This window comes from Platalea leucorodia, assembly GCF_965183815.1.
Source record: "Platalea leucorodia genome assembly, chromosome: 4".
In the NCBI taxonomy this organism is placed as follows: domain Eukaryota; kingdom Metazoa; phylum Chordata; class Aves; order Pelecaniformes; family Threskiornithidae; genus Platalea; species Platalea leucorodia.
Window position 1 is genome coordinate 73,182,988 of NC_138826.1, and position 19,226 is coordinate 73,202,213.

The following is a 19,226-nucleotide window of genomic DNA, read 5'->3' on the forward strand; positions in this document are numbered from 1 at the left end:
TTAAAGTAAAAGTCTTTTCAAACAAGAAATTAAATTTGCCAGTCTGGCTGAATTATGAATTCTAGGAATCCCTAAAATTTGGAAATCTATGTTACTCTAAAATATCTTAGAATAAGTTACTGCACAGTTCTCCTATATTTTGAGAACTGTTTGCCCTTCGGTTTTTCAATTTTTCTTCTTTCTAGCCATTAGAAAGGATTACTTTTTTTACCATTTCCATTTGATTTACTCTAGGCTTGACAAAATTATAATCCTGGATCCATGATTTCCTTCCTCTAGTCATTGATGTCGTTAAGTTAATGGTGCAACTAAGGAAGTGCAGGATTGTGTAGAAGTAATTTTTATGTTAACAATCATATCTGATCAACTAGCTCCATCATAACAACAGCAAATAAAAGTGACTGTAAACACAATACGTAAGATGTATATAGCACTTTCAAAACATTTTAATCTTTAACATGATCCATCAGAAAATGGAACACACTGTGCTGGTCTTACACTTTGGAAAATTGACACAGTCAGTATGAATAACCTACCCAAGGCCACAAAGGTAAACACTATCAGCCAAGATAAAAACTCCAAAGTTCAGGCATCAAGTCCTCTGTTCAGACTATAACAAAGTGATAAATCTCATTCAATATTTGAAAACCTTTCCCAGCAACGAAGTTCTCCACAGACTTAGGAGTTTATCATGGTCAATTTGTTATTCCAGCTGGGATTTTTCTCTATTTTGTCCACTGCTGAGCAACATAAACACTTCAGTGAAGTCCTTAGTGTGATAAACCGTCTGTGTGTGGGGGTGTGTGTGTATACACATATACACATGCATTTCAAAAATATGAAGCCATTTCATTCAGTTAACATAATGGAGAACAGTTTTAAATGCTACACTGTTCCTTCTTCCGAAGTGCACCTGCCATAATTTGTGATTTGATGACCAGTTTTCCATTTTTATTTACAGGAGGATGTCTCAATTTGTCAGAATTGCTGACAAAAATCATGGCATAGAATAGCAGAGACAAACCATGAGTTAGATTCTCAAGTGTGATTCATTAAAAATGAGCTCTGACCAGCCCTCCTAATTTGTAATTTTTCTTCATTAAAGAGCCTTTTAAACTACAATTTCATTTCTCTGACAAAATTCACATCCACTATCCTGAGAATTTCTAACCTGTAAAAATCTCCAATGGAAAATGTAGTGATAGGATCAGTTTACTATAGTGAACTAATCTAAGTAAGTTAAAACCAAAAATAATATTTGGATAGGGTTTGGTGGGGAAGAACAGGATGTGCTTCCTGTGAATTATACTATACTGACAAAGACTATACTGACTATACTGCAAAGACAATGCAAAATGTAATGAGGGGGCAGGTGAGAGGAAATAAAACCAAACCTCTCACAAGATAAGCACATACAGAGACAACACTTCAACTCTGATTACTTGCCATACTTTTGAGTATGTTTTCCCCATTTCATGCACAAATGAAGAGATCCCAATTTAATATCATTTGTATCAAATAGTGCCTTTGGAGAACAGAATGACTGAAATCTTAGCCAGAAATATTAAATACGAAAAGGAAAGACCTGCAATACAAATCTGTAACTCACAGAGAAAAATCAATTTAGAAGAACGTTTAAAAAAAGAACAAACAAAAAAGGCACAATCCTCTGGTAGGTCTGATAACAATTTGCACAGAGAGTGTGACAGTGGTCAAGCAATTCCAGGTGTTTTCATGCATATGTGTATATTTGTAGAGTATCTGTGTCTATTTCATTCAGCTTCTACTTTCTCCGTGCTCTTCAGTAATCAAGTATTTGATTTGTAAGATGCTACATTAGTGCCAGCAGGCACAAAATGGGATAATAAATACACTCTTCACAAAACATAAAAGCCATGCACTTAGTGAAGACAGCATAGCTCTTCAGCTAAGTGGAAATCAGTATCTCCCTTTCATTTTTTTTTTTAAATAACTCTGCTCTGCCACTTAAAGAGTCCCAGCTGCCACAGAAAGTCATACAAACTCCAAGCCCTGCTCTGTTTAAGTTTCTGTTCCGTAACTCACTTCAGGAGGGCGAACAGGATACTTCTTGCTGAACTAGACCGTAAGAAATTTCTTTAGTAGACCAAGTGAAAAAACAAATCTGGTAATTTTTCCATTTTAGCAATTAATTTGAAATCAGTTCCATTACAGAAGCATCAAGTCATTGGTTCTTGTTTTATCACACGCTTTATAAAGACAGATTCGTTACAACAGCCTTGAAGGGGACTGGCAGTTAGATTCCCACTGGCCATGTTCTTGGGGAGAAACACCTTAGAAGAACCGTGGTTCAACAGGACGGGGCTTTTGGAATTCAGAGCTGGGTGTCCCTCAGGGACTAAAGTCACAGAATTAGTGCCAGGTGGCACCACAGATTTCTTAGGGAATAAAATTTTGCTTTGTTCTAGAACAACATGGTTTATAGAAGAGGTGGAGGCACCAGATAGTGATTCTTTTATCACTTCATTTGGGATCTTGCTATATAGGTAATTGGGGGCGTTATTCTCCATTATATCTGACCAAGCCCTGTAGCGAACTTCTGCAGCTCCCCAGTAGTGTCTAATAGCAGACTCAGAGCGATGGCCTGTCACTGCCATTATTTCTCTAGGCCCCAGTCCTGCTTCACACAGTAGCTGGATGGTGGTAGTTCGGAGCGAGTGATTGGTATATCGTTGAGAGAGCCTGGCTGCCACACTTATCCTGGGCATCATGGTACCTAAGTAGTTCACACCCATTGGTTCTCTTTTGTACCAGACAGGCTGTTCTTGCATTTGCTCTGATGTTAGCTTTAAAGGATGCAGGTAAAAGGCAGGGGGCTCCGGAGGCAACTTAGACAAATAAAGCTCCAAGGAAAAAACAGGACAGTTTGGGTCCCCTGGCATATCATACATTTTACCCATTTTATGAGGATCTTCTCCATTTTTTCCTTTGCCAGGATACCTAAACATAGCATATCGACGCCCGTTCTTGTCCTTCTCAACAACAAAAGCATCTGGAGCCAGATCTCTTAAAATTTCCCTCCCTCGTTTGGCAAAATGCAACTGCAAATCAAACCACACCTTGTTGACAAGTGCCAGTGGACTATGCAATCCCAGCACACCAGATTGTTTAATCTTACGCAAGTCCTCAACAGCTATAGGAGGATGGTGATGAGTCTCATCCTTTCCCTGCATGCGCAGCATCTTCAGCACGCTCACAAATACCATGTTTGCACCAGCAAACTCTTTGTCCTTCATCAAGCAAATCTGACGATTATAAGGTGGCATTTTGAGATGCCGGTTTAAGCCAGCACGCATTGACTTGTAGCTTGCCACACTGTAGGTATTTCCATCATGATTCCTTATTGTGTAATAAAACTCTCTTAAGATATCATTGAGTTCACTTACTGGGACCAATTCAAAGCTAGGATCCTTGCCATTTTTGGCCAGCCATTGTTTTAATAGGTTAGCTGCCCAGCCAGTCTGCTTGTGGGTGTTTTTGATGCTCTTAGCATCCTCTTCCTCTTCCTCCAAGCCAAAGAGGACATCCTCGGGGAAGTTAAAATTCGTCTGTGCTGCTTCTACTGCTTCTTTATTTTCTGATGAAGTCTCTTCCTGTTTCAACTGCTTTTCGAAACAATTGATCAAAGTTGTACCATCAAATATGCCACAGGTATACGGCACACAGCGAACTACTTTTTGTTCTGAGAGCTGTGAAGTGCGGAGTAATACATAATATTTTGGATTTTACATAACAAAAAGCAGGTGGCATTAACTGGATTTTTCAAATGATAGGGCATGGCAATTTCCTACCTCACTAGCCAATTAAAATGCATCAGGTCCTTCTTTATTAACCATGGCATTACACATGCTTTAACTGATTTGACTGAAAACAGACCTAGAAACATACACTATAACAAAAGACTGAAAACCGGAAAGCATCATGTGTCTTATTTCCCTCCTTGCTCACCTTCCATTGCTAAATACCACTATCACACACAATCTGTTTTTCTAAAAATCTTTTCCGGGTTTCAGGCTCTACCGAAGAAGAAAAATTCCAAAATATGCATCTTATATTGAAAATTAATTCTTAAAACCATACATCTGTCATCCATTCTGGTACTGAATTTCCTACATATCAAGTACTGACAAATGTTTTAATAGCTATAATCCACAGGTATCTTTGGAAAATGAAGTTCCAAACAACCATTCTTTATGAAATACCTTAATAAAAAGGTAGAGTGAGGCACAGTTTATACTATTGGTTATCTTTTTTAGACTATTTCTGCAACAGGTATAAAACAGAATCTTGTCCAGTATATTTTCTTCTTGCTTTGAAATACAATTCAGATTTAACTGTACCTTGAAACACTATTAAATGTGGAAATTTTGGGTCGAAGATATTTATTTTATTCCCCTTAATGAAATGACTTCCAGTTAACAGCAATGTAAGTATGAGGTGCTTTGTGAAATATCTGTATGCAGACATAAAATTAATTAAGAATAATTTTAAACAGCTTAATGTCAACCTTTAAATTTCAAAGCAAGTTCAACAAATCTTAGACAAGGAATCCAGAAGTACTGCAAGTTCTCCTTTATCATGAAGTAGTTATTCCTGAAGAAAGTTTCTTTTCCTTTTTTTTTTTTCCTATGACATATGGTAATGAAATATTAGAACCCCAATTCTTATTAACTTCTGGATTACTGTGGAAATGAGAGAGCTGCAATAATTTACAGAATATTTGTAGCTTTAAGTTCAAGCCCTTCAGACAAAAACTGGGCAGGGTTTTCTTTTGTATGTTAGCTCTGTTGTATCAGACATGTTTTTAGTGTGCTCCTGAATTGCTAACTCATCTACTTACACAAACCCGATCAGAAAACTTCTGAAAAGATTATCAGAAGCTCATGCTCCAAGTAATACTCTGGATCAGAAGAAGAAGAAAAATACAAATGGACAGAAACTAGAAAGGATAGCACAAAAAAAGAAACTAAAATTGTTTCATCATGAGCAATAAAGGTAAAGAACTTTCCTCCTGTGGATTGTAACTTTAGAATTTTATATAGAAACATAATCAACAACCTACCTGCGTTGCTCCTTCAGCAGTTCGCTTGTTTGCCGAAGTATCTGTTGGTGGCCTGCTTGTCTGGTTTTCTGAGGGGTCAAGAAATTGTTCATTTGCAGTATCTAATCAGTACTAAATACTGCTATCCACTATACAAATTTGGAGGCAATATTCAAAATTGTTTGATACTAAACATTCAGTATATGGCACATTTAATATTTTTCAGCCCTAATTTTCAACTGTAAGTATTCAAGCTTGATTACTGCCATTTTTCAGAGGGAACAGAAGATACAGAAAAGCAAAATGGCACTTCCCAGCCTAGAAGCAGTACATGTTTCCTTCCTCGAAAGTCTGACAGTGTATTTAAAGTATTTTATGAACAATTCCCTTGCCTATCTGAGGACAAATTGTAACTCCAAACTCTCCTCCCTCTGTATGTAAACTGACAAGATATTAAACTGAAAAAAATTACAGTTAACACTTTTGTACAAAAAACTGACTGAACAGATGGTTAAACAGACTGCAAAATATGTAACTGAGACGATTTGCGCAGGGAGACTGAGTATCTTTATTACCTCAGCCATACATATATCTACACTAGCAACTTAAGCAGAAGTTGCTTGAATATTTGATGTAAACATTTAAATCCAAATTCTCCCTTCTTATTCCTTTTCATTTTAACTAGAGCTTATCAGCAACAGTGCTGGCCCAAAGCAGTCTTTCAATTCTGGTGAGAAAACTACTAGGGTATACACTAAGGCTATGTGAACTAGAGAAAATGAGACACATTTTTGGACACATAGGCCCTTCCTTTGGTCACTGTGCCTGATCTGTCACAACCCTTTTTATGTTGTATTAAATGATTATATTAGCTTTAGAGTGAAAAATCAATACAAAGCATATAACTGTGCAACTCTATGGAAGATGTATTTTAACACAGGTAACTTAGAGATGGGAAAATGAAATAAAACTAGTTCTGATGTCAAGCTCTGCTTAAGTTCATTTTAACATTATATTGTGCCAATGAGAAACTTGCTGTAATTCCAACTCACTTAAAAATCTTGAGGACCTCTTAGAAAAAAAATTTTCAAGGTACATAAAATCAGAAGTGCAGAGAATCGTCATGGCATAGCCAAAGATGGAGAGAAAGTATTTTAAAATAGTTAATCTCAATACCATATTTGAACATTCATTGTGTTCAGAGACTTTATTTTAAATACAATAAATGTACTTCTTTGGAACTAGGTTAGTATTCAGTTGTGGTTTCCCCCCCATTTTGTTTACTTTTAAGTGTTGTGAAAATTAAGTTAATGATTATACTTTCCTTTCAGTATGCCTTTTCTTAGAAAAGCAGCCAGATTATTTTGAGAGGCTATATTAAAAATAAATACCAAGCTGTTAATGGTAGAATAGGAGTTTCTGATTTCATGCTAGGAATAATATAAATCAAGTTCTAAATAAAACAAAGCTTACAGAGCCACACTGCTGACTCCTTCTAAAGAGAGATGATTTTCAACAATGGCTAAAACACATCTATGACAGAGATGATTTTGATCTTGACAATTTCAACAGAAAGGCAACCCAGAAGGAACATCTCAGTAAAATACACAAACAAATTTCCACAGGAGTGGAGTTTTGTGTTTCCCTTTGACAACTATTTTCCTTTCCCAGTGTCAACATTCAAGCATAACTTACCAACTCTGGGTGCTGTAACGGTGGGTGGTTCAATAGGAGCTGTATTACTAAATGCAGAGAGGGGAATCTTCATCTGTAGGGGGGCTCGACTGCTGGTAGCATTATAAAGTCCTGAAGTACCCACTGTGGGCAAAGTAGTCCTTGCGGCCTGGGCAACAGGATGTGCAGTAGAAACAGCCTGTACCGCCAACGTTGTGCCTATTGACCCAGCACTGGCTGGAGAGTTCCTTTGAATACCAGGACTGGGCACAGATGGGCTGTTATTTGGTTTAGTTGGGTTAGTTGATGCCAAAGACACTGTAGTTTTGGTAAGGCTACCAACTGTAGATGAGCTTTGTACAGATATAAATTCAACGTTGCCTGACTGTTGGTTAGTGACCAAAGTCCCTGTGTGACCTTGCAGGAGCTGAGGTTGGGATGACACTGCAACAGGTACATGCAAGATTACGGGCAAAGACTGCAATGAGACAGACACTGACTGAGTGCTGCCACTGGGCACTTGGTTAGTGCCTACAACCGTAGCTGTGTTAGATGTGGGAAGAACTGTTGTTGTCAAAGAGCTGGTGGAGGTCACTGGAGTCTGAGGCTTAGGATGTCCACTGACAACTGTCGGAGGAGCAGCAAGACTGGAAGCTGGCACTACACCAAAAAAAAAAAAAAAAAAAAAAAAAAAAAAGTATTTGAACCAAGCAGGCAGTTTCACTCCAACACAACAAACGGAAATGATTTCTGATGAGGATGGTGAGACACTGAATAGGTTGTCTGGAGAAGTTATGTATGCCCCATCATTGTAAGTGTTCAAAGTCAGGCTGGACAGGGCTTTGAGCAACCTGATCTAGTGAAAGATGTCCTGGCCCATGGCAGGGAGGTTGGACTAGATGATCTTTAAAGGTCCCTTCCGACCCAAACCATTCTAAGATTCTATGAAAAAAGTGGTGTATGGTTAACTTATTGCAAAAGAAAGGCTATAGATACTCTTTTTCTGTTGTATACTCTGATATTCAATGGCCTAGTTACAGATACAGTCAATACTGTACTTCTGTTTGAAAGAACTATATACAAATAGCAAAAAATTAAGATATACAAAGAACTACAACACAAACAGGCTTGAAGGAAGCTCCAAGATTTACCTGTTGAAAACAGTGAAATATAGCATTTTAAACACTTGTTACAGAAATGGTAGAACAACTGGTCCTTCAGAAAACACAAGAAAAGCAAAACTAAGTCAGTTATAACTAACTTGCTTTGTCTAGGTAGGACCTTGTATCCAGAAGGTTCCACTGAAACCAAGTATTAATGTGTCAGAGAAGATACTCGCTTTTAAGCAACAAAATTTCAGGATTTAATCTAAAGATCAGGAGCATAATACACTACAGAAAGCCAGTACGTGCCTACTATGAGATGATTCTGTGGAAAAGATTCAGCATTCAGTATCAGGTAAACTATTTTTAAAACCAAGGATGGTGTGACTACAATGAATGTAATTAATGGTGATTTTGATTCTACATTCCCTATAAAATTCTAATCTAGGAATTCCATTTTTCAACTTGATTCTCTTAAGAAATGGGGCTTGTGACTTTCTTTAGTTCCCCAATCAACTTCTGTAGCCATTGGTTAGAGGGGAAAATATCAGCATGATATGGCCTGTGAGCCATGTGTCTCACTTCTTGGCAGCTGAGAGACTGCAAGTTTTGCTGCCATACCCAGCAAGCAGTCTCCTGAAGTATCTAATTTACCCACATGTTCTGCTTGGCCAAAACAACAATTTTTTTCTCTTACCTGGTAAGCACACTACACAAATATAAACTGGGAATGTGGTAGGGAGCTAAAAATAATGATTTTTGATGTCAGCAAAAAAAGTTGTAAGACGTGGTTTTGCTCTGTTCAGTTAGTTCCATTTAATGGAAACCAATAAAACTTCTTTTGGGCCCCTCACTACAAGAAGGACATTGAGAGTGTCCAAGAAGGGCAACGAAGGGTCTAGAGCACAAGTCTTATGAGGAGCAGCTGAGGGAACTGGGGTTGTTTAGTCTGGAGAAAAGGAGGCTAAGGGGAGACCTTATCACTCCCTACAACTACCTGAAAGGAGGCTGTAGCGAGGTGGGCATTGGTCTCTTCTCCCAAGTAACAAGCAATAGGACAAGAGGAAACGGCCTCAAGCTGCGCCAGGGGAGGTTTAGGTTGGATATTAGGAAAAACTACTTCACTGACAGGGTAGTCAGGCACTGGAACAGGCTGCCCAGGGAAGTGGTTGAGTCCCTACACCTGGAAGTATTTAAAAGATGGGTAGATGTGGTGCTCAGGGACATGGTTTAGTGGTGGACTTGGCAGTGCCAGGTTAATGTTTGGACTTTATGATCTTAAAGGTCTTTTCCAACGTAAACGATCCTGTGATTCTAAGCAGCATGTTTGCAGTCCATAGGCAGCTTCTTACCTGCATTCACAGGGGCCTGAAAAGTTGCTGGTGTGCTCTCTCCTACATTCCTCTTTGACTCCAGCATCTGCCTCACTGTGCCAGCATTTCTAGCGAATGAAATTTCAGTTAGCATTTCTCAATGAGCCACACCAGGTATAATTATGAACAGTACAATGATGAAAAAAACCCTTATTTTACAGCTATTCTTTTCATTGAGATTTTCTAAACCCGTTAATCTTCTGCCCCCCATGCAAATTAACTTTGGATATTCCCCTACTAAAAAAAAAAAAAAAAGGCAGAATTATTGGTAAATTTTCAAGTGCTTGCATCAAGTTTGCCTTTCACCATGAGAATTTTCCTTTCCTTGAAATTAAAATTCCATTTTTATCCATTATTTTTTAACCACTCAAACAACACTCATCTCAGTTTACCTAAGAATAGATTCAATACTGTTCATTTATGACTTCTGTGAAAGAAAATTGAATTTTACAAGTGAAGAGCAATGAAGGAAAAGGAAGAGCACTTCAATTAAAAAAAGAAAATACATGGATTATCTATTACACTAGGTATCTCAAGTATCCTATTGTAAATTTTAACATGATCACAGGGATGCAGTTTGCTTACCGATATGTCGCATTGTTTGTATTTGTAGCGTCACTTGCTGCTTTCCCTGGAGACAGAGGTGCATTTGGTGAGTTCTAAAAAAAAAAAAAAAAAGAAAAAAAAAAAAAAGAAAAAAGGAAAAAAGAGAGAGAGAGAAAAGCCGTAACAAAACAACGATAAGTCAGCTTGCAAACTTATGCTTTCATTAATTTTCATATTTATTCATTTCTGTGTGAGATCTACATTTTCTGGAGTCAACACTACAAGAGAGCTTGACATTTTTTACAACCCTCCAAAACCTCCTTGGTCCTACCTGTCTCCCTCTCCTATATTCTCCCTTTAAGTCTCTTGTGTTCAGGTTTTTAGAATCAAAATTTCTTCTTGAATGTCAATGGACTTTTAGCTTCCATTTCTTCACAGTAATTAATCCAAAATATTAATTCTAGACACTGAGAAATACTACTGTTCGTATCCATTCCTCCCCTCTCCCCCCTCCCCCCTCAAAAATCAAGGTAGTCAGATTCACTCTTATTTACTCTGTACTCTTCATATGTAAGTAAATCTAATTTACTTCAATACAGTTTAAGGTGCTCTCACACTAATAATACCTAAAGAACCGTCTGAACAAATCAGAATTACATAACAGATGTTAAAAGACTATTCTTTGATATCACTGCCTGTAACCAAACAAGACAAACCTACTTTGTGAACACCACTGAATAACCAGGTCACATCTTTCTGCATATAGAATATCTTTATTTTTCACCACAAGGTTTAGGCTAACTCAGAAAAACAAATACAACAAATCTAGTTCTTACTTCCTGTCTTTTCTTCAAGTCCTCCCTGGCTGCTCCAAACCGCTTTGTCAATCTAGCAATTTTAGCCTAAATGGGAAGAAGATGAAAACAAACAAACAGACAGACAAAACCATAAATATCCTCCCCAAGAACCATCAAAGAAATTATATAAGCTAAAAGATATATAATTAAGACATCAAGTCAAAGGCCATTTTCATATCAGGGGAAATTATTCTTCCTTGAAATACAGTACAACTGTATTACTTCAGAGCAGCAGAAAGACACACGTGTATCGCAACCAAGATATCTTAGAGACAACTTGAATTATTTTCCTTTCACAATTGCACAAACAGAATCCATCTTGCAGAGGTTCACGCAATATTCTGCATGAATGAAAGCAATTGAAAGCATTTGACTGTTTTAATGCCTTATGTACCAACCATATTGAAAAATGCACCCTTTTTTGCCTTTCGTATTATTTGCTCTTCCCCCATTTATCCTATTTCTCCCTCTCACTGATACACTACATATCACACACACTTTACTGTCAGCTTTATTCTTTTCTACTCTATTTGATGTTCAGGTGTCAGGTTCATTATCTTAAGCACCCTTCTTACATCTCATCTTTTACTTCTTGTGCTTCCCTCAATATACTATTTGGTGACCATTCCTTCTGTAATTAGCATTACAAGATCCTAATTTAGCCTGTCTAGGTTGCAGTTCTGATGGCTGACTTATTCTGGAGGCAGTAGCTGTGCCACTTGTTCTAAGCAGGTACTTTTTCTTCCCCCGCCCCGAGTTAAATTCTTTTTGCAAAAACTCCTGAAAACACTAGGTTAGCACTCAAAGAACAGAAGTTTTTTAAAAACGAGTGCGGTTTATATACCATGATTTCAGAACATCTTACCTAAAAGGAGCTGGTCCACTTAGAAACCCCACCTCTTTCACATTTTTACAAAGCAACATGACAGGATACAATTACAGTCTGCCTTTAATTACATTTACATTTCAATTTATGTTGTCTTTTACAATGTAGGAAGTCTTTTGGAGCACCTTGCATAATAAAACCATGTAAGCTTAGATTGCAAGTATATTAACATCAACACATTCACAGCCTTATACGATGTTATTAATTTGATACTGTGGTTGATGGCTGAAGACGCTGATAAACAAGTATACTGAAAGCATCTTAGACAGCACTTAACAAAAAGTCAACATAAGATGTCTGGGGCAGCGAGGGGGAGGAGTTATGTAGTACGAATTGGTCTGGCAAACTCCATACTTTTTTTTATGTTAAAAGTAAAATAGCCTTATTGTTTGAATTTGTTATGACATAAGCTTTTAATTGTCTTGTCACTTCAAAATTCTTTGATTTTTGTGATGGTCCTCATCCTACACCACTACATACATCATTTCTATAAAGAACGCAAGAAAGCATACTGCATTCAACACTAGCTATTTGTTTCCGTGCTAGAATGTAATTATTTAGTTTCTGGGGAAATAATACGGATAAGTATCATGTGATGTTTCTTTGAACATTCTACAAAGTCCAGTGCTATTGTCCTCTCCTTTCTGCACTTTTCTGTTTTTAAGCAAATTTCTGGTTTCAAAGAGGCATTAGATATTTTCATACTTAACATTTATTTGAAGAATGTCTAAATTGAACAGAAGAGAGGAAAAGCTGTTTACTAACAGCGAATTAATCAGTTCACCAGAAAGAAGATTTACTTTGGGTTTTTTTAATGATTAATTAGTTGCTTGCTTCTTTCTGAGGAGGCAAACAGAATTTTACAACTCAAAAGCAACATTAGTATTTGCTGCTTCCCTTTACCTTCCCTTTGTGGAGTCAAAATGGTTTCCCTACTGACAACTACAGAACACTTACTACCAAATGTCGAGGAATTTATTTTTAAATTTGACTCTAGTATGCAGTTTAACACACAAACACTCACCTGTAGTTCAGTAAGCACAGTTTTATGCCTCTTGTTACATTCTACTTTCTCTATTCGGGTTTTCAAGTCTGCCAGAGTCTTGTCAAATACAGCACACTGTAAAGCAGTAAGTTTTTCTTCTAACAGTCTCTGGATAACCTGCAAAATTATTATAAAAAACAGAAAAATAGCAATGCAATCCCAGAATTTGGGAGACCATCTATAAAAATATTCTCAACTCTTAACAAGTATCCTGCTACAAACAGAACAATGACAACGGCTGGGCCATGTCAATCAAATGAATCTATAGTCACCCATAAGCATGTGGTGGCACAGCTAAGAAAAGTTTCTACATCTATTTTGGCAAATACCAATGGTCCCTCTTTGCCATTAATTCAAGAAATTACTTTCATTGCAGTATGATAAGTGTATAAAACTTTATTACATATAAAAAGAACCTTAACAACACAAGATATTTTCATGAAGTGCTGTGTTAACACAAATTAATTTTTCGTCTTACTTTTCTGTTCTTGAGAGGGGCACTGGCATTCAAAGAACAGAAACTAAAGACATGGAACAAAACTTCATTTCTGAGATGCATTTTCCCCTAGCAGAAATGCCCTGTGTTGCTTTTCTTGCAGAAGCTAAAAATGGAAAAAAGAGACTGATTTCCACAAAGTTTACTTGTTACACTTAAAATTTAAATTTTTTCTCCCTCCTATACCTGTTGCAGTACAAAAATTTTCCTTAGAAAACAAAAATAAACAAGCAAATGTGGTTCAGTTTTCTGCATCCTACATTAACAAAGCTACAACTCACACTAGCTAACTAATGGAAGTAGGGCACATTTTTTTTTCTTCAAGACAGTAGGTTTCTTTACATGCCAATGGTGCAATCAGGCAATTAACAGCTGTATAAAAATCTACAAAAGACTATGTTGATTGCACTCTTGTTTGGAGACAGACCTTCTTTAAAGCTAGGTACACAATAAAGCACACCACAAACCTTTACCACACTGAAATAGCTCCTTTACTAAGATTCTCCATCTATAGTCACACGAGACTTAAGAGTTTAAATATTTAACCCATTTCAAATGTAACTCTTGCAACATATTTTTCAAATTATATTTGGTCTCTTCTTAAAAGTAAGGCTATATAGGACTTTATATGAATTAAGCCACCTTTGTTATTTGAATTATGTCCAGTTTTCAACCACAAAAAAGAGAAAGTGTTTGGAGGGGCAGGGAGCGCATGGGAAAGGATAGTTAATTCAAAGATGGTAAGACAAGTGACAGGTGTGTGTTTGCCATCTTCGCTCTGCATCTCAATTCTACCTTTTGTAATTTTTGATCAACATCCCTTCTGGCTGTAATTTTTACTTGGAGTTCTGCTTCATAATCTTCTCCCATGTATCGACGACGTTTAGAACGAACACTGTCCATGTCCTCAGATTTGGAACGTTTTCTCCTCAATACTTCACCTGGAACAATTAGATACAACTGCTCATGAGAAAGCTTTGAAAAAACAGGTATCTGCAGATTATTAAGAAGTTTCATTTGTCCCCATTTTAAGCTTTTTCATCCTAAACCAGTAAGAATGCCTTTGGAAAAACAAGATGTTTGATGACATCAAAGCAGAACAACAGTCCCTTTGACCTCTGTATATTGTTGCCCTGTTAGTGAGTTCCGCTTTGTGAGTCACCAAACCACTGCCCCAAATGCAAAATGGCTCTAGTACCCCCATTCCCTTCTCCAGAACTTGCCTCCAGTTCTTCCTGCTCCTATCAGCACCATCCCATAATGAAACATGGTTTCTGCATGTTTCAAAAACAAAACCCTCTTCTGAAAAAGGAACCCTTTTCTCAGGATTCCAGCCAAATAAAACTAAGTCTCGTTCTGCCTGTGGCAGCAATGAACTTTTTTCCTACCTGTCACAAAGTTTCAACCAGTACCTCCAATCCCTGACCGAAAAAACATTCAAACCTTTTTCTTACTTCTTGGGTAAGAAAGAAAGCAAAAATCTAACAAAAGAACAGGCTTAAAACAGAACTATATTATAAAAGTCATTTTCATCACAGCGTTGAAGCACAAAAGAACCAAAAGAGACCTCATTCACTCCTCCAGCTGCTGGCACTGTATGCTTTAGACATCCACATATAAAACAACAAGCCTAGGTAAATTATCAGGAAGGGAAGCTACAGAGCATACTGTGGGTACCTGACCACCATCAAAGCACCAAAGACCACAGCCCCAACCCCTCCACCCCAAACCTGAGGATGATACAGAAAAAACAAAATTAGTAGTACATCAATGAAGATTCACTGGAGACTGCAACAGCATAACAAATAGTTCCTTTCCACTGCCATTTTTTCTTATTTCTTCTTATGTATTACATACACTCTGAGTTATATTTCTAACTTCACAAATTTTTTATAGTCTGATTTTTTGATGGTTAGATTTCTGATGGTTTCAGTCTAATCTGATGGTTTCTGATTTTTTTGAGAGTTGCACTAAAAATGCACTAACATACTAAAAGTTATTAAAAGGTAGTATTTTAAAATCTGCATGACAACCTAGGTTATTTTTAAAAGTTTGTGAAAGCTTAGGTCCTCAAATTTTAGTTAAGTTTTACAGGGCCACAGGGTTCTTCATAAACATTTGCAGAATGCTGAATATTTGCAAGCAATGTAAATGTCTAAGGTATGATTGTTTTTTTTTTTTTAAGAATGACAGTAAACAGTGGAAAATGAAGGAGGAAAAAAAAAGGTACATCTCCAGCTTTCTTTCATCCATCAGAAAAACCTGTAGAAATAAAATTATAAAAATCTGAATAGATAGAACACTATTCCCAGAGTAGTGAAGACAAGTTCATTAGGATCTTCCATACAACTCTTTCCTACTCCCAGTCAGTCTCTTTAGAAAAAGCCTAACCAATGAATAGTACAACAAGTAGTTTGTAACATGCAAGAGCTACATACATATTTAACAGAACACATTCAGTGTTCAGGTAATTTGTTCTGAAGCAGATGCTACATCTAATTTTACTGCAGTTAGATTCTCTTTGAAGAGCTTCAGGGTGCTTGCTACTAGTAGAAAGAATATGTAAAGGAGGCTGTGACTTTTAGGAAATGCTAGCAGCTTCTAATGAGCTGCATCAGCTGTTCTTGATCAAAGGGTGCTTTGTGCTTATGTTCCAGCTGATTCCTTATGGAGGCTCAAACACCCTTTCAGCAGGTCCTAGGAGAGGCCTATATTACTGCTGGGCCTACAGCACAGCTCCCAGGGAGCAGCTAACAAATACAGCACAGGGGGGCGCACAGAAAGGGGATGGTCCCTGCAGTCGGTAATGGTGGTGATGTGCCACATGGTGTGGTCTCTGGCAGCCACTGGAACAACTCTCCCGGTAACCTCAGAGCCTCCACCCAGACTGAACTATTTTGGGGGAAGATATGGCTTTGCAAATCTTGAGCTGCAGGTATCATCTAGGGCCTCCCATTCTGGCTGAGGCTATGGCAGAGGGAGATGAGCTTCTTGGCTACAGAAGGTGCAAACTAGTGGGAGAGCTGTGTTGGCAAGTTAAAAGAGCTACGGGAGGAGGTCAGAGGATGGCACAGCATCAGAAATTATGAGAAACAGATTGACTGGATATACTCCAAGATCCTGCAGCCTCAAGAACTGTAACACCCAGCTGTACCAAAGGAGGTACAGTCAGAACCTGAGCTTATCCAGATGGGAAACGGAGACTTCCATGGTGACAAAGGCTGGAAGCACCAGAAACAGCAGCCCCCGCTCTGCCTGCAGATGTACAGGACAACGACAGATTTGGTTCAGTGCCCTCATAGCAGATATGGGGCTGGGAGCTGTGCCCAGTGAAATGTCTGAATTGGCTAAACCTGAGCCATGCAGTACCACTACAGATTAGCAGCAAGTGACTCCCTGCCTGCAGGGGGTGGAGGCCCCCATCAGCCAGGGACAGGTGACCTATGAGAAAGATAAAGTCACTGTGGGTGGGAATGAGGTTAGGAAAGCCAAAGCTCACCTTAAGCTGAATCTGGTGAGGGACATGAAGAGCAACAAGAAGGGCTTCTACCAGTATACCAGCAACAAAAGGAAAATTAGGAAAAAACATGTCACCCCTGTTGAATGAGGCACAGGAGCAAGTGACAAAGGACACAGAAAAAGCCCAGGCACTCAATGCCTTCTTTGCCTCAGACTTAAATGAAACGACTTGCCTTTAGCAATGCCAGCTCCCTGAGACCAGTTGGACAGTCTGGAGCAAAGGCAGACCTGCTCTCAGTGGAGAAGCACCAAGTTAACATTTAAACAAACTGGACATACACACGTCCATGCAAGCCAAAGGGATGCACTCACAAGTGCTGAGGGAGCTGGCTGAGGTGCCTGCAAGGCCACTCTCAACCTCTGAAAGATTCTGGCAATAGCAGAAGGTTCTTGACGACAGAAGTGACATTTGCTTTCTTCTCATCTTCAAGAAGGGCAAGAAGGACCCAGGGAATTACAGGATGGTCAGCATCACCTCAATCCCTGGGAATGTGATGGAGCAAGTAATTATGGAAATCATCTCTAAACATATTAAGAAGGTGGTGATGGGGAACAGTCAGAATGGATTTATCAAGAGGAAATCATGCTTCATCAGCCTGATAGCCTTCTGTGACGAGACAACTGGCTTGGTGGATGAGGGGGAGAGCAGTGGATTCCATTTATCTTGTCTTTAGCAATGCTTTTGACACTCAAAACATCCTCAGAGACAAACTCATGGTATGGCCCAGATAAATGGACTGGTTCAACTGTTGGGCTCCAAGAGCTGTGATTAGTGGCACAAAGTCCAGTTGGAGCTCGTCACTGTTAATATACACCAGCAGATGATACTGGTACCAACACTAACATCCTCATTAATGACCTAAATAATGGCATAGAGGGCATCCTCAGCAATTTGCAGATGATACAAAACTGGAAGGAGTGTTTGCTACACTAGATGGTTATGCTGCCATTCAGAGTCACATTGACAAGCTGGAGAAACAGGCAAACAGGAACCTCATGAAGTTCAACAAAAGGAAATACAAAGCCCTGCACTTGGGTAGGAATAAACCCATGTACTAGTACAGGCTGGGAACTGACTGGCTGGAAAACAGCTTTGCAGAAAAGGCCCTGTTGGTCTTCATGCACATCAAGCTGAACATGAACCAGCAATGTGCCCTGTTCGCAAAGGCGGCCAACAACGTCCTTGGCTGCCTGAGGAAGAGTATTGTCAGCATGTCGAGGGACATAATTATTCCCCGCTAATCAGTGCTGTGAGACTGAACCTTGAGTCTTGTGTCCACTTCTGGGCTTCTAAACACAGGAAAGTTGTGAGCATACTGGAGAGAGTTTGGTGCTGGGCCACCAAGATGTTTTACGGACCGGAGCATCCGTCATATGAGGAAATGACAGCTGGTATTGTTCAACTGGAGAAGGTGGTTAGGGGAGATTTTACAATGCGTGTAAATTACCTGATGGGTGGAGAGTGAAAAAGACAGAGCAAGACTCTTAGTACCAGTGAAAGGACGAGAGAAATGGATGCACATTGAAATACAGGAAGTTCCATTCAAACGTATCAAAACTTTTTTACTGTGAGGGTGGTCAAACGCTGGAAGTGGAACACTGCAAGGTTGTGGACTCTCCATTTGTGGAGATACTCAAAACCTGTCTGGACATGGTTCTGAGCAAACTGCTCTAGTTGACCTGGTTCTGAGCAGGGAGTTTGGACTAGATAAAATCCAAAAGGTCCCTTCCAACCTCAATGATTCTGTGTTTCTAACGTATGCCACCAGTGAAGCATAATAGTTTTAACATTACATACTTCTCTCTGTGTGTTTCTCCTCTTCTTTGTGGGCCTCTTCTTCTTTATCATCCTCACTCTCCTTTCTTCTCTCCTCCTCCACCTCTTCTACAAACAGAAGAAAAAAACCCATATGTTACTTATGCTGACCTACAAAAGTCTCATAAGAGTTCTATTTTGACTAGTGAACTTAGAGTACTTACAGAAAACCATGCTGGGGAAGGCAAGAGAATTAAGTACAACACAGAGGGAATGCAGAGATTAAAAAAAAAGCAGAGGAAACCTTCAGAGTAAAAATTTGAACTACCATACAACACAGTAAGATTCACTTCTGGATTTGCTGAGCTTTAAAATCAAGAGAATTCCTCAAAGTTAGCTCTGAAATGAAATGATGTCTTTTTAATGTAGTTAAAGTTCTCAATAAGTCATTTTAGTTTATTTTTCACCTAGGAAAAAAAATATAAAAATTTCAGTAACAAAATATTAATATGTTTATTTACGATTGCAAATTCACCCATGGTTCACTTTATGGTAGAAAAGGCCTAGATTCTTCTTTTCTTAACCAATATGAATTTACATTTAAAGCTTCTTCCTAATACAAAGTATCACAATGTAAGACTAGTCCTTTAAAAACATACAGTTTAGGAAATTCTTAAATAAAGAAAAATCTGAAGTAACACCCCGAAATACACACAGGTTGAAATGAAAAATGCTAACACTTCCTGAAAACTTTTATTCTATGTTCCATGAACTTCTGTTATGTGTTTCGTACAGGCTGTATTTGCTGCCTCCTGTGCTTGCTCGATACAGATAAATAAAACTATTACTTTTATAATTATATTAAAATCTGTCCAGAATACAACAGAACAA

General features: G+C 38.4%; 1 protein-coding gene across 13 annotated transcripts in view; it reads right to left on the reverse strand.

The window, feature by feature from the left end:
* Nucleotides 1–19,226, reverse strand: part of ATF7IP (activating transcription factor 7 interacting protein) — a 114,917-nt gene that overhangs the window by 30,415 nt on the left and 65,276 nt on the right. For 5 of the 13 annotated variants that reach the window (XM_082309498.1, XM_082309497.1, XM_082309487.1 and 2 more), the window contains exons 3-11: nucleotides 18,378–18,464; nucleotides 13,856–14,001; nucleotides 12,544–12,681; nucleotides 10,613–10,678; nucleotides 9,816–9,889; nucleotides 9,210–9,298; nucleotides 6,776–7,414; nucleotides 5,102–5,169; nucleotides 1,635–3,644 (exon numbers count right to left, since the gene is read on the reverse strand). In XM_082309498.1, coding sequence (XP_082165624.1) covers nucleotides 2,199–3,644; nucleotides 5,102–5,169; nucleotides 6,776–7,414; nucleotides 9,210–9,298; nucleotides 9,816–9,889; nucleotides 10,613–10,678; nucleotides 12,544–12,681; nucleotides 13,856–14,001; nucleotides 18,378–18,464 — 2,753 coding nt within the window. In that variant the 3' untranslated portion in view covers nucleotides 1,635–2,198. Of the gene's footprint in view, nucleotides 1–1,634; nucleotides 3,729–5,101; nucleotides 5,170–6,775; nucleotides 7,415–9,209; nucleotides 9,299–9,815; nucleotides 9,890–10,612; nucleotides 10,679–12,543; nucleotides 12,682–13,855; nucleotides 14,002–18,377; nucleotides 18,465–19,226 lie in introns of those variants that run through there. The other 8 variants (XM_082309493.1, XM_082309490.1, XM_082309495.1 and 5 more) reach the window with 4 other exon arrangements.